The 27,004-nt window shown below is 31.1% G+C and overlaps 1 protein-coding gene across 7 annotated transcripts; it reads right to left on the reverse strand.

The window, feature by feature from the left end:
• Positions 1 to 106: 106 nt before the first annotated feature.
• Positions 107 to 26,429, reverse strand: LOC125069976 (putative uncharacterized protein DDB_G0277255). Of its 7 annotated transcripts, XM_047679627.1 has the most exons (11): positions 18,189 to 18,777; positions 9,761 to 10,093; positions 9,451 to 9,480; positions 8,099 to 8,235; positions 6,624 to 6,823; positions 6,236 to 6,354; positions 5,928 to 6,075; positions 4,005 to 5,750; positions 2,007 to 2,381; positions 1,679 to 1,902; positions 107 to 1,596 (listed from the first exon to the last, which is right to left on the reverse strand). In XM_047679627.1, the coding sequence occupies exons 1-11, from the start codon at positions 18,238 to 18,240 to the stop codon at positions 1,373 to 1,375; spliced, it is 3,588 nt and encodes a 1,195-aa protein (XP_047535583.1). In that variant the 5' UTR covers positions 18,241 to 18,777; the 3' UTR covers positions 107 to 1,372. The 7 variants fall into 7 exon arrangements, with proteins under 7 accessions (XP_047535583.1, XP_047535576.1, XP_047535580.1 ...); XM_047679620.1 differs by lacking the exon at positions 4,005 to 5,750 and having other exon boundaries at positions 113 to 1,596; positions 2,007 to 3,560; XM_047679624.1 differs by lacking the exons at positions 4,005 to 5,750; positions 18,189 to 18,777 and adding an exon at positions 26,337 to 26,429 and having other exon boundaries at positions 114 to 1,596; positions 2,007 to 3,560.
• Positions 26,430 to 27,004: the final 575 nt, after the last annotated feature.

The following is a 27,004-nucleotide window of genomic DNA, read 5'->3' on the forward strand; positions in this document are numbered from 1 at the left end:
GAGTTGCCTAACAAAATTTTGGGCCAATGCTGCTTAATAATATAAATTTTAATTTAAAAAACTTTTTTATCAACTTTCCTGATTTTTTACTGATGATAATAAACCATAACCTCTTCAGTTGAAATTTGGCATATTAGAGCAATATTATGATTACAATATATAAGTGTATTCTACTATTATGATTGTTTTGGTAATGTTGGTTAATTTATTTACAAATCAAAATGTAAATCATGATACCATAACTAAATAAAATACACTTTCAAATTGGTTTCATATGAGAAGTGTAATTTTTAAAATAATGTGTATACAAAGTGTTTATTTTATATTATATATTGTCAATGAACCATATCATCAACATAGATTGTTAGATACTCATGTGTTTGAATAATAAGAAATAAAACTATTAAATTTAAATGTTAATTTATTATGATGTAATCATTATTAAAACAATTCATTATAACAGTCAGTAAGGATCATACTTTCAAATATTTGAAAATCAAATCAGTCTTGTTAAAAATGGCTACATTCGTAGAAGAGATGTTAAAAGAGTTAAAAATCTTGGAAGTTTAACTAAAAAATTAAAAAACAAAATACATTTACCAACAAGTACAAAACATAAATAAAAATATATATTCACAAAATTCCACTCAAACCAAAAGCAAAATTGGCACTTAATTTTTCAATTGTATTTAACTTGCGAGTTGTTCCTTTTTGATCTATTTTCCGATTTATCACAGATATTTAAATTAAAAGCTGCTGGCCCCAGTTTACAATAATTAAATGGTAAAATATATTATATGGGTATCATAAGTTTCATACAATCTTTTCTACCAGGTAAAGGCACTTATTTAAAGGGTAGTTTTACATATAAATTTTGGTAACACTACATTTTAAAATAACTGATCAATCAATCAAAATATGGTAGATATTTTAATTGAATTTTATATCCTTCTTCAAACAATGTTTATTTTATTATATAATTTCATTATTAAGTGTTTGTGCAAATTGAAGTATACGTTTTTTGAAGATATTAATAAAAGAGATCTATTTTAAACCATCTGTGTAACTAAAACAATCACAGATGTATTTTAAATCTCAAAAGCAAATAAATACTTATTTTTGCATTTAGTCAATTTTTCGTTTTAAAATATGTCTTAATTGTCATATTTATCATGAAAACGTAATTAAAAGTGCATATTTGCAAAAATGACTCTTTTTCTGAAAGTTCATTCATATCAATATAAATTCATTCAAAATAAATTGACATAACGCCTATAACTGGCAAATGTTTTGCACGTGCACAACGTGCGTAGCTCACAAACCTCAAACAATTATTTAGACTAGAAATCGCTCATCTAAACCATAACTTTGATTACACTACAAGTCTTTTGACACCACATTCGATACAAAATTTGGCCGTCTCTACGGGAAATTTATTCCCGCACTCGTGACAGAAGCGCGAGAGACGCGGTGCGGGGATGGAGTCTCTACGTTGTCGGTGCAGAGATGTTTCAGATCCACTGGAGCTCAGAGTCTCGTGCCGTGGTCTCCATGTAGGACTGTGCCTAGAAGACGCCCTGGAACTAACTTTTTTATCTGTGAAAATATCGTAAAGTATTAAAGTGAGGAAACATAAAGATTAATAAAATAAATACACCCTTAATAATTTTTAGTTAACCGTTAATTGCAGGGGTCTCTAGTTCCTTGTGTGTTTCTGTACGCGGTATCGGCCCGTCAAGCTCAGCTGACCGTTCCATTGCTAAAAATTCTTCACTGGAGATTGAGCGGACATCATCTTTGTGGCTACTGTTTGAATCGGAACCAACAGGTTCAAGAGACGTGACTCCGTTCTGCTCTTTTGCATTACACAAAGATAACTTTGACGGGGATATTCTATTTAGGCTAAAAAATATAAAATACCATTAATCTATTAATAATTCGCAATGAAATGTAAAACTTTAAAAATATATTTAGTAACTGTGAAATAATTCCAAGTAATTAATTACCTGACTAACCTGCTATATGCTGAATCATTGGTTGATTTTCCATTTGGTGTGTAGTTTCCGTTGTGGTTAGTTTCATGTTTGTTAGGTTTGTGGTCCACTTTTCGACGAAATTCTTTCTTTGACTTATCATTATATATGATCTTATTGTTATTGACAACCTCTTTATTCGAAGATTGATTTTCAATTCTTTCGGACTCATAGAAATTGTCAAAATCTTTTAAAGATTGCATCAGATCATCTTCAAGTTGGTCTGTCTTGTGACGACCTTTTGAATTATCTAACTTAGTTCCGGTTTTCTTTTGAATGGAGTCAAGGAGGGAGGTGGAACGTTTAATAGAGGATGGGAAAATTTTATCACTTACTATATTGTTACTGCTAAAAATAAGAGAATTAGATTTGTTAACAGGAATCAAACCATTTCTACCACTATTTACTACTTTGGGAGAGTTTACAACTTTTGTTTCGGTACTGACATTATTTGAAAGATCGGATTTCGAGACTATTCTAGTAGTTGAACTACATGTGCGCTTATTTTCGATCTTTTGTTTATGAACTTCTTCATCGAAAGAAATCATAAATTCTTCCAAGTCAAAGTCTTCGCAAAGAGAATCATCGTCTCTTATTGAAGTTTTTGAAGCTATACTTTGTTCTAAAGATGACATCATTTTTTCATATTGAGAATTAAATTCGCTTAATAATGGCGGATTCATTTTATTGTTGGTAAAATTATCATTTTTGTCAATTTTATTACATGAATCTTTTACGTTATTTTTGACTGCGCTAAACGAATCAAATTTTGCAGGTAAATTTTCTGTCGTCAGCAAGGATTCCATACTACTTATTATGTCAGGGTTATTTAATATTGTATTAACATTTATTGGCAAATTGTCGTTTTCATTAATAAGACGCGGGTCTATATAATTACTGTCAGTCATTGAAGTATTGTCTGAAGAAAGTATAGCGTCGAGATTAACAAAATCTTTCTTTTCATCGGTTTTGTTTATTTTATCTAACTTTAGAGGTTGTTTTATGGTGCTACGTTGAAAACCGTGATGCATGGATTGAGATATTTTGGGAATTTTGTCTTTTAATTTAGGTGTACTATAACTAGAATTTGAATAACTCGAAAAAGAGCGGTTTAAGTTGCTGGTACGACACAAGTAAGATTTTTCAGTGGAACTAATATTTTCTTTACTAGATTTAGTAAAAGTCGTATTAAGTTTTTGACTAGGTTTCTTATCGTTCCGGTTTAATCTAAACGAGCTACACCTACCGCCAAAGGACTGACTACTGTTGTCATTATTTGAGCTACCAAAAGATTTCATTCGTTGCAATGTGGGTGTTTTTTGATAGGTCTTGTTTATAGTGTCTTTAATCATTTTAGTATTTTCAGTTCGGTAACTTGTGGATAGTTTTTCTTTAGGGCGTAAACTAGGCAGGGTTCTGTTGGAATCTTTGGGATTATTATTTTTTTTGGGAATATTAGTATCAGAGGACATGAGTTCTTTCATCTGTTTTGCTGCTGATACGAAGGGATCGTAATTATCATCAAGCCTGAAAAATTTAAATGTTTTTTTCCAATTTAATACGGATGATATGCTAATGTGTTTAAAACACTTAATGTGTGTCAGCATTCCGATAATAATGGTATATAATTCAAAATAAATTGAGTAGCATGAATGTAATGTATTTTCATGATTTATTTACGTATATATGTATAAATATATTTTAATACTTTTAATTATTAAATAATAGATAAAGCAATACCTTTGTGCAGCAAGCAATAACTTTAATGAAGGATAAAAATGTGGAATGTTAAGATTAATATAGCACACACCAGTTTTAAGAATAAATCGAAATATGCTTTAATCCGATCGAAATAAATCATGAAAATTATTTTCTTTAAATATTTTTTACTTTCGAAAATAATATATTTGTAATATACCATAACCGTGAACGGTATAGATAATTAGGGACTTAAGGGATAACCAATAAGACCTTTTATTTTCGATGCGAGGCAACTTTAACGGCGGTGATTCATCACAGATATCCTCTTGGTTTTCTTTTATGATAAATGTTCGATATTCGCTGTTTGTTCTTTTCTTATGTTTTAACATTCTAGAGTTTCTATTTGTTTTATAGATATTACAATGCACATTTTTATCATTATCGTTTTGCGAAAATTTATTAGTTTTATTTATTGACGGTAACTTTAATTCCGAAGGGTTTTCTTCTATTGAATTATTTTCAACTGCTTGTTTTTGTTCACAAAATTGAAGTCCATATACTGTGATGTGCTCCATATCGCACACATTTTTTTTAAATTCAGACTCATTCATTTCTTTGTATTTTGTTAAATTGTCTGCTTCATGATCTGCTTCGTTTAGAAGATCTTTCAAGTTACTTTTTAATTCTTCTAAAGTGTCTGAGAAAACAGGCCCAGTTTTATTAGTATCTTTGGTGCTATTTTCAGACAGTTTTCTATTCATTGATTCAATCGAATCTGTTCGTGGCGTGTGAATATTTTGAACAGATTTTGCTATGTTATTTGTTTCGAGTTGTGTTTTATCATTATTAATCATTTTATCCGTTATACTCAGAAACTCCTCTAAATCAGCAGGATCCTCCGTGAATTTTGTATATGTATCACCACTACTATGACGACAAACTAAAACTGTATCTGCCTCTGCGCTAACCTCTTTTTTAATATCAAATGAGTCTTCAAAACTTCCCTCACTTAGATCGTGTTCACAATTAGTTTCAATATTTTCTGCTGATAGGTTAGATATACTGTCTACCATATTATCATTTGAAGAGTTCTTGTTCGGCTCTATATAGTTTATATAATGTATGTCAAATACAGTTTTATTTATATCTTCACAAGTCTTTTCCTTTACTAAATTATTTTCAATTAAAGAATCGTCGGTAAAAGATTTACATAAGGTTAAATTTGATTGGTTATAATTCACCAACGATAAATTTTCGTTTGATTGGTTTATAGTTTCGTTACAAGTTTTATCGCTCTCAACATCGCAAAAACTTAGTATTTTAGGATTTTTATACAGCAATTTTACGGGCGAATCTGAATTATCAACTTTAACTAGTTTTATTTTATTTTTTGGTAATGATTTGTTTCGTTTTTTATTCACTGGGTTATGTTCTGAATTGTCATATATGACACAAGGTATACAAGGACACAGAAGTTCTGTATTTATCCCTACTGATTGACTATTTTTGTCTCTATTCGTATTTATTGAACCATTCTCGAGGCTATCTAAACTAATTGTACTTTCTTTAATTTTCTTTGCATAATCTTTTTTTATATTGTGTTTTGCTTTTAGTTTATTTTTAGCATTTGATGAACTAGCATTTTGTCTGGAAAGTGACGATGAAGTAGCTTGGTCTTCAGCTTCAATTGAGTTAACATTATTCGTTTTGTCTAACACCAGTGCTTCGATTACTTTTTTCTCTTTTATTTGATTTGTTTTTCTTGGTATTGGAATTTGACTTTTTGGATCTTTCGAATCTTTTTTATCTAAACTCTTTGCTCTATTCTTTAATTTGTCTTTTTGTACATTTTGTTTCTTTTCACTATATTTGTTAGGAATTTCTTCAAGTTTTTTTAGTTGTTCTCGTTTTTTTATATTTAATCTGGATTTGGGTTTACTTTGTGTATCATCTTTTTTAATATTAAGGTCTGTATTGGTTTGTTGGATATCGAATGGATCAGATTCTTGGATCGGTCTAAGGAATGGGAAAGGAAGGGTTTTATTAATTTTGGAAAAAAATTACAAACAAGGAGATAGGAATGAAAAATCTCACTTAAATATATTTAAAAAAAACCATTGATCCTTCCTTTCCCCTTATTCGCTACATGTGACAAGATACTGAGAGATGAATAGTAAAAAATCAAAGTTATACCTGGAGCTGCTTAGGTCTCTGGCAAGTCTTGCTTGTCTGGCTTTCACATTTGCATCTCCTGATGAATTATTTTGACCAATTCTTGAGTTTCTAATAACTGGAACGTGCGTTATATTTTCTTCGTGGTAGTCATTGCTGGACACGGATTCTGTCGATGTTTTATAACAATGTAAATCTACCGACCCACAATGGAGTTTATACTCAATGTTCTCCTTAACAAGAAAGACTTTGGTCTGTTACTCTTGCAATAGCGAAATGGTTTATTAAATTTAATTTAAATTTACAGCGGTGAGTATATTATATTATACCTGACGCTCTGGTACGAGTGTGCCTGTAGTCTCCGTACTCACGAGGCGGTGAGATACCGCGCGTCGATTCCACTGATGCGGACCGACTGTTGGATGATTTTTCACGTGTTTGTGAGGATCTTTAAAATATATAATTATATTTAAAAATATGAACATATACTACATAACATACTTAGTTATGTCGGTTCTAGGTAGGAATATAGTATCCAGCTTAGAAAATAATGTATAAGGATAGGTGTATTAAAATTAACAGAAAACAACTAAAACTAATAGAAACCAATTTTATTAAATTTCTCCTTGTTTTGAAAAGCAGCTGAAGCCGTAGATCACTATGTCGGACAGTATTAAGAAAACTAATACATATTAAGTACATAGATGGTATATTTACCGTCTGCCACGAACTGGGGGTGCTTTATACTGCGTGCGTGCGTTTAGCCTCTGCTTCGCATCAGCAATATGAGGGGGAGGCTGCCCGGGCGCCGCCGGCAAGATCTTCGCCTTGTCCGCGCACCACTCCACGTGACGCTCGAACGCGCGCAGGCCGAACGCGCGATTGCAGTGCGGACACTTCTGTAGGTCGGCCGCGGGCTGCAAAGTTATGTTCGTAATATTAATATTAATATGGTAATATTCGTAAAGTATGCCCACTTTCCGAATATTACCCATTTGAGATTAAAATCGTCCTTTTTTTGTAGTAATTTTTATATTGTTTTAAATATCACTGCTTGTCGATTATAATAAATTACCTATTTTTTTATTTTACTAATGAGGATTAAATGATCATATGGATTAAAATTATTACATATAAATATATATACCATTACCACCATAAAATTGGTGTTTGGTCCTAAGGTCTAAATCATAAAACTTACTCAACGTAAAATGTTATGTTTAATAGCCAATTGGATAGTTTTTCCACACATTTAGGATAATATTAACCTACTGCACTGTGCTCTCTGGTTTACTATTTAATGCGAGATTTAAGGTTTACTCACAAGGCACCGTTTTGACGTGGTTTGATTTGGGGTCTGATTTTGGTACGAATGCGGTCCGGCACCGATGCGGACGCTATATAATATTAAGTAGTAGAGGAAAATACATATGTTTTCTCTTTCAATTATGCTCGTCAATTATACTCGTCATCATTCACTTGCTCTTTATTGGACAATCATTCGGGATTCAGGAAATGTGGTTCTCGTTTTCATTCACCTCTATCTAACTGAATAGATTCAGTTACCTGAGTCACCGACGTCATACCCATTATTTAATCAATACAATACATTTAATATATAATTAATTCTCCATTGTTGAACATACCATAAAAAAAAAATCAATTAGGGTTTTGAGGCTTGGATTAATGTAATATTTGAGACAAATACGTAACAAAATAAGAAAAAAATTAAATGTTAAAAGATTATTATAATCTATAGTAGAGCATGATTATTCTATTTTCGTTATACCAAGTCATAACGGTGTACTACTTATTTCAAGCACAAAAGCACTCCGTGTATACAGATTCAACACTAATGAGTACCAATTAGCATTACAAAATGGCCTCATGAACATATTTTTAAATGAGAAAGACCGCGTTCCTAGAAAACTTGAAAGGTATATTTTCCTCTTTCAAATTACATATAACGAAAATGTCAAGTTGTATAAAAACAAGTAAATCAGTATCAACAACGAAACATAATTTAAATGTATTCATTATATTTGTCCAAAAGCAGCACTTTTAAATGTTGAAAGTTAAGAAATTATTAAAAAATATTTTATTTTAATAATATTGTATAATTTTGAAATTGCTTCATTAAGCTATTTAGTTTGAAGATACAAAATCGGATAAAACATGTTGAATATTCTTACCTTCATAATAGCACTTCTCACAGAATGATTTTTAGGTTTGGGCGCAGCTTTGGCAGTGTTCGGCGGACTCTTCTCGAGGAAGGGACTGTTTTCTGGAAGACCGAAATTCTTTGGCAAGTATTGTTCTAAGTCCGTGCCTGCAATTGGTTACACCTCGTAAACATGCTAACGTGTATTGCAGGGTAACAGGGTTCTTACGAGTTGATTGAATTGCATTTACAGAACATTATTGTGTAATTATTAGTTTTGATGACGTGCTCTTTATCGCAGACACAGATCATAACAGGTGGAACAAACAGCAATCTATCGCTTACAATGCTTAATTATAAACATGAATCATGACAACCATATGCTCAGCTGAGCAAGTTAGATGGACTATCGTAGGCGTCAGTTACCGAAGTTAGCGCGACCACACGTTTTATGCAAATGTAGAGACTTCTGCGATTGTGTTATACCACAAATATTATATGTAAATATTATATTAATAACGTATTGCAATCCAAATTTAATTTCATTATAATTCTTAATAATTTTGAATCGAATATCATGCGAACAATTGTAAGTGTATTGTCTCTATATTTTATTAAGGAATAAATGAGGTTTTATTATTGATTATTATTATAATGATTATAATTCAATAATATTAAACATTACACGGACAAATGTTAGGTATGAGTGACGTACATACGAGTACATACTCCCAGTGGATACTTCCAAATTGATAGACGACCTTGTATTTTAATACTCTCAGCACACTTTTTATCACTATCGATTCACACTACAAACTAAATTATTTCGCAAAATTACATATGTGTACATATATTTGTATATCCTAATTTATTTATTATTATGTAAACATTTAAATCAAATACTTATAAAAATACATTAAACACTAGATAATTAATCTTAACAGCATCGGAAATAAATACATATAAGTATTTATGGAAACAAGTCTTCTCAGTATGAAGTTTATTCTACGTGTAGCTGTTTTATTTATTCTTAATTCTGATTAAAGTCCTATTAAACGAGTTCTAAGCTCATACGTCCGAAAGGGGATAATAAGATCAAGTCAACTTTCACGAGTCTCTAGAACGACGGTACCTATTCCGTTCTAGCATATAAAATTCATCTGTCCTATTAAACATATTATTCAGCTCGTAGACTTGTAGGTCAATAGTGATATAGTATTCATGTGAATGTAAGCTACTTCATTCTAGATTAAGTATCAACTTGGAATACACAAGCATGTAGCATGTTTTGCTCTTGATGTGGGTACTGGTTAGTAAAACGTTCACATTCGACAGCAACAGTCAAGTTTGCAAATAATGTCATGTACATGTTCACGCACTCACCAAATATATTATCGTTCAATGAGTCCATCCCTTGTCACACACAAAATAAAAAAATAAATATCAATACATTCATTTATAATGAATAAACACGCGATATCTAAAGGAATATCGTACTGGAATACAAATCACTACATCAAAGGATTCTACTAATGGTAGTGTTTCATTTCATTGTTTTCTTCGTCATAAACAATTCCTAATTCATTAAAAGTGTTTAGTTATCCAACCACCCGAAAGCGCTTGCGTATTTGTTTATAAAAGCAACAAGATCATGCAGCAGTTTAAGGATAAAAAAAAGTAATTAAATAATCACCTTCACGTCGTTGTCTTGAGGAGTCGAAGGTTTTTCGTTTTTTCACGGTCATCTTCTCGCATATTTTGACGTGTTTCGCTAGCGACTGAGGCACGAACGTTCTTCCGCAAACAGGACATGGCGACAGAGGTAAAGGGCCAGAAGGTTCGGGGGCGACAGGAACTATCGGGTTCGTAGGAACTGGAGGGGAAGGCGGCGGCCCAACGCGAGTTGGGGTTGGAGTCCGTTGTATCGGCCGGAACGATTCGCTGCCGGTGGATGCCGGACTGTGTAGATCCGGGGACGGCGAGCGGGAAGACTTTAAGGATTGTTGTTGTTCTTGTTGCCGTTTGCCTGAAACAGTTATAAAGTACCATTAATATACATAATAATCAGGGATGCATCGATACGCCTTTTTGCCGATACACTTATCGAATTTAAATAAAGGTAAAATAAATGTAAGTACACATGTTGATTGATTGTTTTTATTTAAAAATAAATATTAAAATAAAACGTTACAGACTTGGAATGCGAATATTGGTAATTAAGCTCAGTAATTAAGGTTCATTAATAAGAGTTACTAAGTAAAAAAACATTAATCAAATTTCTGTTTAAAAAACAAAGTATTATCTCGTTTTCAATGAAAATGACAAAACAAGAGGCGCGTTTACATTACTTTTATAAAACATGTAATTTGAACAGTAGCGTTGTATCGGCCAGAAAAATATCGCCGATACCGATATATCGGAAAACCTGCCGTATCGCCGATATATCGGTATCGATATCGGTATCGGATGCATCCCTAATAATAATATACTTAGAGTACAATAATATCCATTTCAACATATACATCGCTTTATAACCGCACTTATAACTTCTTTTTTCAGTTTTTCCGGCTAATCGAGTACCTGGCGTGGTCAGCATGTACCGTAATATATAAAATACTAGCAGAACCTGCGGCATTGCCCGCACGAAATTTTTAATACTTTGCCTATAGCACACAAACCGTCAGACCCATTTTACTCCCTTGAGGTGGGTTAAAAATAGCCTTTATCTTTCCCCGTTACTCAAACTATCTCCATACAAATTTCTATCTAAATCGGTTTAGTGGTTTAAGTATGAAAAGATGACAGATTTATTTTCGCATTTATTATATTAGTATAGATATATCATAGAATATGTAGGTGTAAAGTAAATATGTCTAATATACTAAAATATTAAAAATATATACCAAAAAACGATACAATGATGTCAAGGAATGTGTGAGAAGTGGCATTAATTTGTGCTCGAATCATAGTTAAACATTGCAAGAATATTTGCATTTGTATGTTTGCTTGCCACATATGCAATATGTCAGCATGTGTGAAATATTTTTATCACAAAATCTTACAACAAGAACAACATACAATGTAAATATAATATCTTAATCGGCACGCTTGACTTAAAATGACATAAATAAAATGACTAAAATTAAATGAACAAGCAAACATACTAAATATTATATTTGAACTGAAACTTATGGTGTTTATTCCGTCCACAAAAACATTAAAATTCTACAAATTCATTGCGATACGCCTGCAAGGGCATCGAGAAGGTAAACATGACGCAACCACTACAACCTCTATATCGATTTTGTTCAATTCTAGCGTAGAGTCACGCGATATTCAGTGACATTAAAATAGTGAGAGAATTGAGCAAAAAAATTCATCGAGATAAATAAATCATATAAACCAATTAAACGCATGTATTCATGAAATTAAAGTAACAATTAATTCAAAGCGTACAATAGCAATAGACACATTACACGTTAGAATAACAATATTAAATAATGTGTAGCAAATTTGTAATTCAAACATAACGTATCATTGCAGACGTTATGTAAATACATTGAGCAAGATATCTAGTAATTATCCTCAATAAACAATAGAGATACGGGCGAAACAAATTAAAAATAAACGGCTTTTACGACCTACCAATTCTAATATCTCATACGAAATGTAAAATTTTAATAAAGGCATGGGTCCTCTATTTTTGTATTCAGTTAATAGGTTCAAACTCGACATTGAGTAGCCGCTTCCTTTTCATAATCACATTCAACGACACCCGATTCCGGTTATGTTGACACACCTTTATCGCTGAAGTTTATGTTATGTGTACTTTATGAGACTATGTTTATATTGAGAAATTTCATTCAGGTCGAAACCAGTTATACGACCTTGAACCGCTTGACTTAACAAGTAAAAATAACGTATTTAGTATATAGCACCTTATGAATCTTCGTTATATAACGCGAGATCTGTTAATTAAACTATATTTTATAATAATTATATCGGCTTAATCTCCATACACGACAGTGTATATAAATTATATGAAATGTATTCGTGAGGGGCTTTTAAACTAGTATCATCAAATACACTCGGTCGTAGTCAATTCTACACAATGTATTTAAAATGTATATTAAACGATCGGCATATTAAAAGTTAATAATAAAATAAACAATTCCGTCTAATGCCAATCGTCTTCTAGCATTTTATGGTTAAAATTTGAGGCCATATCATTCTACAAAATTTATGATATTCATTTAAATAATAATAGAGTATTTCTAAATATATTTTTTACAGAATTCTAATTCTAAATGTTAAAAGATTATAATTTTACGTATTAACATATTTCAATAAAAATGTGTAGGTATAAATTTTTTATAGTACTGGTATGAAGTTATACACAGACAAAAAGTTGTTTGTAACGCTTAACGCTTAACCGCCGACAGGGTTTTAACCATTATTACCATTCCGAGAAGATATTCGAGGTTCCCATACTTAAAAATATAAATCCGATAATTATGCCAAGCACATCGCTCACGCGTGCCACGAACGTAAATTACTACAGGTTTTATTTAACACGGAGCCGTAACGACTAACAAGCGGATCGCTGTCTGCCAACTTACAGTACGAAGCACATCAAAGGATTCAGTGCAAGTAATGAGCGCCCAGCAAGCGTCTCGTGTTAACGGCCCTGCACTCTGCAGTCTGTACCACAACGTACAATCAGACACATTGTTTCATGCATCATCATCATGCATATGTATTTAGTTAATCAGCTAATATTCTTCAATTGCATATCTGATGTTAAAATAGATAAATAAAAGATATTTATTATATTAGGTATAATATATCTAGTAAATGTCCCAGTGCTTGTTTTACCTACTTAGGAGGCCTCTCTCCCTTTTGAGGTTACTATCAATATTAAAGTAATATTACGTTCATGACTTAAACATCGTCTTACTTAATTAATAGCACGAAATTGCGTTGACCTTAATATTCTGAATAAAGATAACATCTAAAGAAAGGCTTGTGGAATTTTACTGATAGCCCTGATATTTTATAAGGTTGTTATCTTAATGTCATCAAAGATGCGACGACTACTATGAAAGTAAAAAAAGTCTTAATTTAAAACAGAGGGGATGGGAAGACATTTTGAGGGTCGCCTGTGCTGGGCGATGCCTGGTACATTAACAGAGGGAAAAGTTGTATGGAATGACTAAGTTGTAGCTACCGTGCTTTTATACGTAATTGCTAATTTCTAAAGGAAATAGACGTAAGAAATAAAAATAATATCTAATTTCAACAATTACGTAACTATATGAGAACAATATAAATAACAATACGAAAGCAAAAAATGTATTCTTACATTGTTTTAAGATGATAGATATAGTTTATATAATCCAAAAACTACTGTACCATGATAGATGTACTGAAAAAACTAATCTCGACCGCACGCGATCTTAGTTCAATAATAATTCAATTTTATTTATTTGTTTAACGTTTCCGTATGTTTAATTTTTTTTTCATATAAATAAATAATTTTACAATGTATACCATAAATCTATCTAATAAGTATGACGAAAAGGCTAATTTATATTCTTATCATTTTATGTTTATGTTGCTTTAAGAGAAACATACTCACAAAAAGAGATTTTGACAATTGCGAAGCAACCAGATAAAGTTTTGAATATCCATAAAAATTATAATGTTTAAAATCTTAAAGTATACGAAAACTACAAAAGAATAAGGTGTTGGACGCGAAAAATTAAACGTAAGTTCATTAAACTCAAGAGAACATTGTAACTAATCAATACGAATAAAAAATACATTACAGAAATATTCTGTGACTGTAAACTATTAAAAAAAAAATTGTTACGAAAACTCATTTATTTGGAATTATAGCGGAAAGCGTAACTTATGGGTTAATGTTATGAATTATGATTCACCCGAAAACGCAATAAAGCGCAAAGAAACACTTAAGTAAATATTACGAATGACGATTGCACGAAACTAACATTTATAGATCCACGAATGTCATGTAGTTATATTAAAATAATTTGTGAAAGTGAATATTAACCATGTAATGGATACGATGTACAATCGCCAGAAACAAAGAAACATTATACATTTATGATATCCCATAACAGAATGTCAACATCGGATTGACGTAACCCATCTTTTGTGACAAGTTACAAAAATTGTGTCAGATAGAGTTTAGGTAACATATACTCTACTCCAACCATAACAGGAAAAAAGCCAAATAAACAACATTTGACAATTGGCAGCAAATTGACGCGATATCATTGGTCGAGAGCTTGATATTCACTATGGATTTGCGAAAAATACCGTTTTGAACGTCGACGAAACTGTTATCGGAATTTTGGAAGAAAAATTATAGTGGAAATAAGTAATTACCTATATGTAATAGTGTTGTATTATAAATAAAGATATACTATTCACAAACTCTTAGTAGTGCACAATATAGATGAGTTATTAGCAAATCGCATGAAATACTCTAAGGTTTGTTTATCTTTTTCCTACTTCGGCTATAGATGAATGTGTTTATGAGAAAAAATTGTTCAGGTTGAATATCAAAAGTCCTTAGGACGGTAAGCGAAGTTTCTGAGAAATATGTGGATCATACTTTAATGAAATGCTTGTGGCACCAAACATACGTTGATTCTTGACAAGACTTTAGAGCTCTAGAATAAATTTAAAAATCTGTTTATTTTTTAAAAACGACTAAACCGATTCGAATCACGTTTGGACAAATATTACACGCATTTATTCGTACAAAACGCCTATTATTGGATATAACAAGTACATATATCTACGTGTACTGTACACTTTGTAAATATTTTATCTACATTTAATATTTATTTTTAAATAATGTTCTAGTAATTCCTGTTTCTGGTACCTTTCAAATCGTTATATCCTAAGAATTAAGATGTTTTATATTGATTACTAACAAAACACGTTTTTTTTTAATCAAAATCGTATTATTTTTAGGGATATTATATATTTCGCTTACAGTAGCATTATCTTAAAACTATTTCATGATCTATACGGTCTGCACCAATAATAAAATAAAACATCATCAATTTCCAATTTTCACGCATTGTCCACAAACCGCAGAGTTTATTCGAGTTGTTATGTTACGTGGGAAAAAGTCTCGCACGACGTTTCAGACATTAAATACTTGATTAGACAATGTCGGACACTTTCTTCGGAAAGGTTACATTAGACCGCATCTTTTATATCAAGTATATTCGTGAGAAACACATATGCAGGTCGGTAACAGTGTGAGAGTTTGCTTTGTTGGTTCACGCTTCTTACGTCAATAAGATTTGGCTGGTTAAACGTATGGTAGAATTTAGTTAGAACTTCTCATTACGATTAATGAAAGATAAAAGGTAAACTAACGAACATTGTTCTCATATTATATAATATATAATTTATTTTTCTGAACGCAAACGACCGTAAATGTTAAGCAATATAGTAAAATAACTTCTGTTGAATAAGTTTAAATTAAAATTTGTAACTTTTTAAGTATGAAAAAGCATCCTGAAATTTATCTCGATACAGTGAAAGCAATCTGATTCATATTTCCAATAGACAAATAGAAATCTATCTACGTTCACGTTGGCTGAGCCGCAACTCGTCCGCGATTTCATATTATGAAAACTAATATTCTCGTCTCAAATATCGTTTAACAAAAGAGATGATGTGATATATAAAATATGGACATTAAAAATAGTGTTACCGATTTGTTAACTTCAATAATATTATTTGCACACGCATTAAACGTTTCTTAATCTCAATCGGTTCGCGAGAAATATTCATGAAAAATGATTTATTTAATTATAATAAATAAACAAAAAACCTTTAACTAGTCTTTACTTTTTTTTTACTAAAATGACACCATAAACGCAACGCAATGCATCTGACAACTATTTATGTAAATGCCGATTTTCATAATTTACCGCCCCAAAAAGTAAGGTATAGATGCCAAATCTATCACTTCATTGGGTTTTATACTGTAATACCAAATATTTAATTTTTTTTAAATATATATGTGTCAATGTTATATTTAAATCTTAGTTTATCACTAAAAAAATATATTGAAGCATGAAAAAGTTTTTGATTATGTCCTCCTGATTGTTTTTGGGCACGGTGGCCATTCTCATTGAAGACTAGCATTTTTCATACATAGGTACTCATTTGGTACATTAAGAGTGTACGCAAACAGATGTACCGTCTATTCTCTCACTCTCATAATCGTATGGGACGATCAATCCGACACGGTCGAAGAGTTGATGCGCAGAAGCAACGCTTTGCTTCCTACTGCACGGGAGTATTAGCATTGCCATATTTATTAATCCAGCTTACTACTGATATTTCGAAAGAAAATAACTATTTATTGGGCCCTTTACAAGCTAGCCACTAAACCAACAACAATTTTTTTTCATTTTTTGGTTTAATTTGTAATATTGATAATTAATGTGATTCGGTTACCTGATTACACTATAACAGTTACAGATAAAAAATACTATGTTAAATATACACGCTTAGAATTACATTAAGATATATTTTTTTAAATAATTTTACGCAGTGAACAAAATCGTAAATGTTTTTTAAACCGTATAAATTGTATGTAGAGTTGATTACACACGTGACGCTTGTGACCTTTAGCTTCTATTTGCATTTATGACAAACGTATTTTTATTACTCATATTTTATAGAAATATTATAAATATTTTAAAACTTTATAGACACTCGCATAACTAATCATCTAATAACTTTTGTAAATAATTATTATTAGTCACTATAAAAATATATTCATTTTTTTTTTTTAAATAAAAATATTATACAAAGACAATTCACTAAAGACAGTAATTATAAATTAGAGAAATACGATAAAAGTCTCACCTGCTTTACGATTACCACAAAAACAAGAAAGCATTATTGTAAAAATAAAACAAGATTCAAGAAAACTCGTAACGTTAAGCGCGCTATCTTGAACACTGAACGCAAAACAATAAGCGTAAACAGTAGGTTCCAATATCGCAGTGGTTACACCACGTGCTTATCACTGGTTTATACACCTAACTCCGCGAGTTTAGGTTATCATGGCTGAGAACAGCCCGTATAAATCTTTTGCAAGAAAACTTCCATTTCTTAATCCTGTCACGTACACTTAAACAAATATCATAAAATAACAAAACACCACACAAAAAAATCACATACAAACTGATCGCTACAATTACAATTAGTTTAATTTAAACCAGATTAATTTGAGAGTACGTTGAAAGTGTCTTAACAAATTAGAACTCGCGGCGGTTAATTGACTTATGAGAATGATGTCGCAATAAATAATGCACTTCTTTTAAATGACTTCGAGATTTATAGCGCCTTTTAAAATCACAGTCTCGCTGGTTGTTGTTAAAACCCGAACCAGCAGCTGCTCATCTCAGGGTGGCTGTGCGTTCAATGAAATAATAAAATTCTGTCCCAGCTGCAGAATAGCGTGAAGTAATGCGAGTTAATAAAATTCAAAGCGTTAATTCTCGATATATAAGAATGCTAGCGAAATTTTAATCACCTATTGCTGAATTAATTGTTATAGTTCTATTATCATTAATTCGTCGCATGACGACAAAGCGTTCGATTCGAAATCGCATGCTATGTCTTTATTAATGTTGTAATATTTTAATATAATTACCTGCGTTATTATTAACGTACAAGACTATATGCAAAATTATTATATCACGAAGTGGTTTTATTAAGAATTCAGCAGCCACACTGAATGTAGTAGTATTGTACTATGTTTAAGTCAATACAAGTTATTTTGTAATAACAAGTGTTTGGATTACGTATAAGTATTGTTTAAACATTTTTAGCAAAATTAATTATGTTCTTAGAAAATTACTAAATGAAAGGTAATTACGAGTAATTCGTTGATTGGTTTGATCAAGATTATATTTTTTAAAAACTAACAAGTTTTAAAAATCGTTTATGTGTCGAGTAATTGCTCGCACGTGACAAATCGCCAAACAAATTCTCACGTACAAGCCCTGTAACACTCGAGTTTCTTATTAGGCGACCAAAAACATTATATTCCATACCTTTCTTCGAGCCGAATATCGATTTCAATTTTGATATCGTCCTCTTCTTCATTTTCAAATTTGGAACACTACAACTTTACACTTAACTGTTATAGACATTTGATCACATCAGACAAAAATACACTCGGCATAGACGTATGCGTCCTCAAGTTTTTAGGTAGTGAATGCTTTTTGCTCCTTTTGCCGCTCTTATTTCCGTGCTACGAAAATAGGTCCAACGCTACACTTGCATCGGTTCAGGCGCATCACTCATACGTATCAACACAATCACTGTTCAGTTGCCTCTAAAACAAGCACTAAATATACGCCTGACATGTAAACACGAACTAAGCTAGTAGGTTTACAGCAAATGAAGTTCGCGTAATCGAGCGTCACTGCGAGTGTTATCTATATTATAGCCATGCTTATCAATTGGATATCGTAATATAAGCATTTGATAAACAAAAATCCTAAAATTCGAAGCGACTGATTCAATCGAATTGTATAGACGAATTTTAATAACACAGAGTTTTACTCAGAGGAACGTTAAACGAAATATAATAAGATTTTAAAAGGCTCGATGTCAAGAACAATCTGACTGACGGCTATTCTTGTTCGTATTGCGTCCGCAACTGAACACGCAGCGGCGCACGCGCTACGTTCAGAGTAATAGAGTGCCGATCCCTGTACGCACTGTCACAAAAATTGCTATAAAGCAAGTATTTCCGTTAACAAAATGTTGTTTCCGTTTAAATCCAAATAGACACAGGAATGTAATTGATGTATCTCACGGCGATGCCTTTTGAACCGTTTCATTGGCGCAGTGGTGACAACACCGGAGACATCGTATCCGTTGGGCCTTTTAAAAATGGAATGAATGAGTGGCACTTTCGAGAAGAGACCGTTCACCGAAGGGCGGGTATAAATCACAAAGGGAACGACTGGGCTAGAAAACGTAATTGCTTAAGGGCAGAAAGGGACAAAATACGCAAAAAAACACAAAAGAATCTCATCGAAAAAGTTGCGACTAAAAGACGTGAGAAAAATAAATCTGAGGATTGCTGTTTATTGTCAATCTTCTTAATCATACTACATAATTAATATTAATAAAAATAATTTTATTAAAAATAATAGTTAAAAACATACATTGTTTTTATGTTTTACCTATCGTCAGACAATATCACATTTGAGTTAAAATTAATATGTATATTATACATTTTAATAATAATAGTACATACACGACATTTATAGACAAAGATACAATTCTCAAGTAGTTGACTCTATTTGGGTAAATATAGGCTGAAACCATGTTGATTGTTGACATACGCTATGTTACGTTATTACGGGTTGAGAAAGTTCTAAGTCAATCCGATTAGGACCGACTAACAAACTTTCGTCTTCATAACGTTTGTATAATCTATTAAGAATTAATAACATATTCAATTTCTTATTAATAGCGTTTTAGAGGTTGGTCGTCGTGTATAAGACATAAATGGCCCATGTTCTCCCTTGGGGTTCAAACTTACTGCATACCAAATTGGTCCAGCACACGATTTGGCCGTGAAAGAGCAACAGACAGACTTAGATTAAACTTTAAATCGTTTCTTAAAAAAGTTTTAAAATAACAGATATAAATATAGGCTATACAATATGCTAGTCATTATATATTGACTACTGTCCTTTACGCACATAATCACCCAAGTGGAAGGCAGCGGTCCCGACTCGCACCAATGCTTCCACACTACGGTGTTACGGTTAGTATAGACTTAAGACTTGTTGGGATTTTATCTAAAACTTGTATACGTCATATTCAATATCGATACGTTATACGTCATTGTTTTATTTTCACTAATGAGTTGTTGCCTTGTTGCCTTATGGTGTACTGTCAAATTTAACTAAATATAGATTCCAATCAAAGACAATAAGATTTAGACAGATAATTTTAAAATATATCAATAATTGTTAAATTTCTATCAGTCTTAAACTTCTACATAAGACTAAACAATACATTCAATTGCGTTTATGTAATTAAGAGTTTTAAATTGTTGAATTTAAAACTAAGTAAAAATACAATGTTAAAAAGTTATTTAAGGAACTATTTAAATAGCTCGATGGTAAAGTGCAATAATATTCATCAGTATTTGAAAACACTTATTGAATGCATATTTTAAACGCATATCTGCTTTTGCTTGATATTATACAAAGAAATCAACGGTGTATTGATGAGATCCCCCCTCTACTATTATGTCTGAATATAAACAGGCAATGTTAACGAACTGTATTTCATACTCAAGATAGTTCATTGGATGCATAATGGTCGGAATGCTATAACAATTGAATAATGTTTACTTGATGGTTAAAAATACCTACATTACCTTAAGTCACGATAAATTGAGCTGTTATTTATTACTTTTAAACGATGCTTTTTATTAGTAAAGGTTTGTGATTAGGTAACGTATGCAAGACTTTTTCGATAAATACCACTATATGGTAGAAATAAATGTAAACGTGAACGCGGGAACCTGCAGTTTTGTATACTGACATTTGTGGGTTTTATGTTGTGGGCATTAGACATTATCAACATAATAACACAATTACATAGTACTTAGTTATGGCGGAAAACTCTCTTTTGTCGCTTTCGTTAGCTAATGTAGTTTAACTCAAAAATAAACAATACTCAGAAAAGAGCCATATTGATACCAGTAATATATGTATATATATATATGTGAAAAAATTTCGTAAATCAGATAAATAAAGTACATTAATCAGCACGCGTAGGAAGGTTCCTTACTTACTCATAAATGGTTACAAAAGACAAAGAGAACGGGTTAAGTCAGTTCTTAAACGACATATAATGTTCACGACATCTTTGTATCCTGATACTTATAAGGGCTCAAGAAGAGATACTTCACGCAACAGAGATTTTTAGAGCATCACGTTCACGACCAGTTAAGAAATATGCAGTCGGACTACCGTAAACAGGTTTTAGTTGTATACTTCATTCAGCATTCATAATGAGGAAGTGACGTAATGAAGTCGAACGGATAATCACTTTTGATCTAGACGTGTGAGACGAAACGCTGGTTTCGCAAGCTTAGCTTTTGTGTTTCGACAACGTTGTGAAAACAAACACAGTGTATCTACATTGATATACATTAATTGACGATTAAAATAAGGAAATAAACCATATAAAAAAATATATAACTACAAGTATTGAGTAATTTTTATTATACAAAATTTTCGTTAAAATTGTTAAACCGATAATTGCTAAAAACAATATATTCAAAATAATTCGATTCATAAGGAAAAAAAGTACAGTTATAATTAAAATTCAGAATGACGATAGAAAAAGCCTGGGTCAACATCAGAGAAGGATATACAGATCTTGAGAGAGTCCAATAAAAGAAGTATATTATTGTATTTATGATATTATCATAGTGGCATGGATGAAACCAAGGCCACTTTCAAAATAACTAGTAAAATATCTTATAATTATATCGGTAACAATATTAAAAGTAAATAACCCACAAACATCAACATTCAACAGGTACACGATTATCAATAAGGTCGTAGGTGGTCGACACATGACATTCACCATTGTTGTGAAAACTGATATCTTACATAATTATGTATGTACGTAATAATGATCTTGTGTATTCACACGAAGAGAACTTTTCGTTGAAAGACTTTTTTTATCTTCTGTTTTTCCACACGGTGTCGATGAATTCAAAATTTTTTAACTTTATAGTACCTACCTAAACAAAATTATAAGTTTCAAAAGCAAACCGAAAAAATAATAAAAGTTTATATAATATAGAAGTCGTAGACATAACGGTTAACATACAAAATGTGTCAATAATACACTATGTCTATCTGTACCCGCATACGCGGAAACTTCAGAATGAATTTTAAACAAAGATTATTCAAAGCGGTATCACCGTGACTTATTCTAACCATTATTTGTTCCAATAAATACATATACGGATAAGTTCAAAAACCTCGTAACAAGGATATAAATATTAAATCAAATTTCAAGCAAAATATTTCCCTTAACATTATAAACATAATATAATGATGAGAAATAATATAAAGAAAAGCATATATAATATGCATATATCACTTTCTAATGAAATGATTTGCAACGGGATAATGATCAAGACGTGACTGCAATCCGCTCTTGTCATTGGAACCATATGTCAGTCGTGGGCACGTGACGAATCTAAATCCCGATCTACAATATGTTAAGTTATGTGAGTTACATGTGACATGTCAGTCAACAGAGTAAGAACAGATTTAATCTTACACAACTGTTAGCTCTCATTAAGAAATTAGCAAATAATTCATGACGATTTCTTCTTCGGTTTGCCTATAAAGAGTGTATACATTTAACACTGAAATTAACAATAGGAATGGATACCTACTACTTAATAAGACATCCCCTACAAAAACCAAATAAACGCAATTTTATTATCTCAGTTAACATTTACACAGATTGACAAGTTGAGGATCTAGCTAACTCTCATCTCGAGGCCCCTTCACCCTTTTCCTCTCTTCCTAAAATATTTTTTTTCTATCAAAATACTATATTTAACACAAAAAATTTACAAACAATTATTTTTTTTATCAATTTTTGGGCCCCTAGGCAATAGCCTAGAGTGCCTAATAGATAATCAACGTGTGTCAGTGAAGCACTTATAAATATATAAACTAAAAGATTTCTGAGACAGACCTTATGTATGTTTCAACAGTTGAGCAACGTTGTAAAACCACCTCTAGATACTTTTCCTTTGCAAAAGAAGCTTTTAACAATTCGTATATAAGTTTGCATCATAATTATGTACAACACTACAAATATACGCTATTCCTTCCAACTCTCCGTATTCTACGTGGATCGAAGTTTGTCAGATTACGTGGTTCCGTTTCATCGACGTGGAAGGATAATTTTAACTTAGAACTGACTCAGAATATTGTGCAATAAAAAAATATTTTACACCATTATATTATATTTCGTTTTACTCTTTTTAACAGCTTAAATTATACCTCACTCACAATTCAGTTATGAATAATGAACGAGCTAGAAAAGAAGTGTTGTCATTACATCAGACTTTTAGATTCACTATAAAGTATGACACGAATTCTGTGAAACATTGTACGGATTTAAAAACTGAATAGTTTTATATTCATGGTAATCTTTGTTTGAATTTAAATGTTATAATAGATTATTACGCAACTCCAATGCAGTGAAATAGGTCGCAATAAACGATTTGATCAATGATGCCGATTTCCTATTGATATATCGGTCAGGCCGATTCACTTATGATTAAAGACTTATACAAGTGCAGTAACTACAAACAGCATACGACTTTTAAAAGCAATAAATGACTATCCATTTCGATAGGAGGCGAGCAAACGAGATAATTAGTGTACGCATTGCTTTATAATGTTTATACTTTGATAAACATTTTATTATTACCAAGAGGTGGATTGTCTGGTTTTTTTTTAGTTGTATTGAAAAGGTTGTGGCGTAATTATGCCTCTCTCCGCTGTATAAACTATCTCTACACAAAAAAACGCCGCGATCTATTGCCCTTTTGTAATGTGAGCGACCAAAAAAACACACTTTCGCATTTATACTTTATCAACGTCGAGCATTAAATAAATTATAAACATATTAAAACTCAGTGGTGCTCGGAATTAAACCCAATATGTTGATTATGATGTAAGTCGCATGAGTCCTATTCACGAGGCTATCTCAACTTAGGGGTTATGTGAAAGGATTTATTTATCCTAGTTATATTAATAAATGTCGTATGATTAATAAAAAAGATGTAAAATAATTTGAAATAATTCAATGCTTTATGCAGTGCCTCAATGCTTAGAGTCAACGTCCTATCTTTTAGAATGAGGGCAAGAAACGACATGCAAATCTGAATGACTAATGCTATCATATCTGAACATCACAGACATATTTTTGTTAAATTATAAATTGATTTTTTTTAATGTTTTGGCGTCATTTTTATAATTGTTATTAAGAACTGAAATATAAATATTTTTATTTAAAACAAACTGTCTTTAAGTATTATTATGTCTTTAAGAACCTTGCTTGCTTGCTTGAGGAAATATAATATTATCCTCGATCAGAATTAATTGAATTCCGATCTAAAGTCGCAATCACGTCATTGCGCGAAAAATAAACCAAATAATTAATATATACAGACTTTTTTCTTTGTTCCTTTTAACTTTTAAAGTATACACCATGAAGTTCAACTAGTTTATTTAAATAAAAATTTTTTTAAAACATTTTTCATCTTTCAATTTTTGTAGAAAAGGACCTAACCTACAAAAGCTTGATTGGTATCGTCACCATTCTCTTTTTAGCTGTTATAAACTCGTGATCGTATGAATCAAATTCGTTCAATGACTTCAAATTAACGTTGATCACAAAAAACGTATCTGATTCAAGTGGGCAGTATCGCGAGACTCACACAAATAACTTGTGAACATGCAGTTTTACATTCGATAAAGATAAGTAAATATGAAAAGAACAAACTATGAATAAGAAGCAACTAAATATCTATAAGCTTTCGCTTTCACCAGTAATTGATTGATGGTTCCAATCATGAATCGACACAAAAATAAAATCAAATATTGAATTGGGTGTACCTTTGTTTGTATCTACATCGAACATTAATTATAGTCAAAATAATAAAACACGTTTATTGTATAGCTACTCGGATGTAAACTACATAGTTAAAAGTTATTGCAAATAACATGTTAACGTAGGTTTTTATACCGAATATGACGATATTAATCACTAAAGCGCAATAATTAGGTATAACATTATCCATTCAGAAACAATGTTCCATGGTAAAAATAATTATAATTATGAAACTAATGTTATATTACACTTTATTTTTAATTTATACGAAGTTATTACAAGCGTTAAATGTCGTAGTAGAGACAAAATGCTGATTTTGACATAACATGTTCAAGCGATAATCCTTGGAGTCGTTCACCATAATGAAAACTGACACTTGCCTGTTATTATGAGAGGCGTATTTTATTCTAATTTCGCGTCTCAATTTTATTGAATATTGATCGTGTCTCCATAAGAGTAAGCTATAGCGTAAATAACATTCCTGTAAGTAGGCTATTACGGTAAATAAAATAGCTCTATGAATAAATTCTAACGAAGGCCTGGGTACCTACATACCTATCTGCAGCGTACTATTACGATTATATTGTATAGTAATTCAAAATACATACCAAAATAATTGGTTTTTGAAATATTTCATGAAAAATCTTTATCTTTTTTTATATGTGAATTATTAAAACCCTAAAATGTAACTAACTTAACGTTTTCATTAATTAATGCCGTCTACATCTCTCGCTAAGGCGTGGGCCTTTGTTTTTATGACGTAATACATCGAATTGCGCGCTATTGCATTTGTACAAGTCATAGAAACTGAGCCGCGATAAGCTTGCTTGCACCATATTTGATTTGTGTGTCTTTACCATAAGAAGTAACTCTTTAATGATAATGGCTTTGGTACTGGTCAATATTGATTCTTTGAGCATAGGAACTAAGATTATTTTTTATTAATAAACGACGATGAATATGGATATGTTTCGAATTGTATTTATTTACAGGCTTTAGATAATAAAAAAATATATAGATAGATTATACAAATTAATAAAAATAACACTAACAATTACGGTAGTATTGTTAATTCAATATAAGTCTTTAAACCTTGTCGTAATATGTATAAAAAATGCAGTCGTAAAGTATACAAGTATTAAGCAATACAATATTATTTGTTTTTCTTTTTCTTATATTTTCTTAACATAATGTAACGAGAAAAGAATACAAAATAGTTTTAAGCTTAAATCAACACAAGTATCTTTTTGACCCCGATAAAAATATGATTATACTAACTAATGCTATCAACCTCATGTATAATTTTCTAAACTATTATCAATTCTTCTGTTGTAAATATAATTTGACATTTATTTTTGCTATGAATCAAACATCCTTAGAAAAACTAATAAGGTCCTTCTATACGAACCTGTTTTTTAAATGGTTCGGAGAGTAAATAATATATGTGAAGGTCATATTATTACTTCACTATTAAATTTTATAACGTTTAAATTTTATAAATTAATACTCACCTTCGTAAATATCCATGTCGATCCCGGCCAAAAAAATTAAAAGTTTTTGAAAACGTTTCTATGACGACGCATGACAGCAACCTATTCCAATTCCTATTGGCCACAGAATACTTACAGATGTTATGTTAATGTATTCGCGGCCCACAGACTTACATTAGTAAAGAATATTAATATTTTGAAAATGTACTTTTTATGTTTAGTAAATATTTTAGATATTACTTACTACTACTTACTTACTTACTACATAATATTTACAAGTCACTTTAAATGTGTAAATATAAATAACAGCAAGAAGGTCTTAAAAATTCTACGTTGTAATTTCGATTTTTTATTGATTCGGGATACATTTTTAAAAACTTTTTATAATAAAAAATGAAAGAAGAAATAAATATCATTATAGGTACTTTAAAATATGTATTAATAATATATGAGTTATAATAAACAAAAACATAAAAGAAATTTAGATAGCTTTAAGAAGTGATTTCGTACATTATATAATTTAGTTTTTACTTCCTTTTTCTTTTATATTTAGATCATTTAAATAGTTATCAGTTTTAATTAAGCTATATAATATAAACATTTTGCTACTGCTACTCATTCTAGGTATGAAAAAAATAAATGTCTATGGTTTTTCTGGAACGATTGCTTACCTATAGGATTTCTGGTCT

Source organism: Vanessa atalanta, chromosome 16, assembly GCF_905147765.1.
Source record: "Vanessa atalanta chromosome 16, ilVanAtal1.2, whole genome shotgun sequence".
Lineage (NCBI taxonomy): Eukaryota > Metazoa > Arthropoda > Insecta > Lepidoptera > Nymphalidae > Vanessa > Vanessa atalanta.

Coding starts and splice junctions, on each gene's coding strand:
- LOC125069976 (XM_047679627.1), bottom strand. CDS start 18,240: ATGAAGAAGAGGACGATATCAAAATTGAAATCGATATTCGGCTCGAAG. Junction 6,355..6,623: donor CCCCCAGTTCGTGGCAGACG/GTAAATATACCA, acceptor TATATTTTAAAG/ATCCTCACAAACACGTGAAA. Junction 1,597..1,678: donor AGAGACCCCTGCAATTAACG/GTTAACTAAAAA, acceptor ATATTTTCACAG/ATAAAAAAGTTAGTTCCAGG.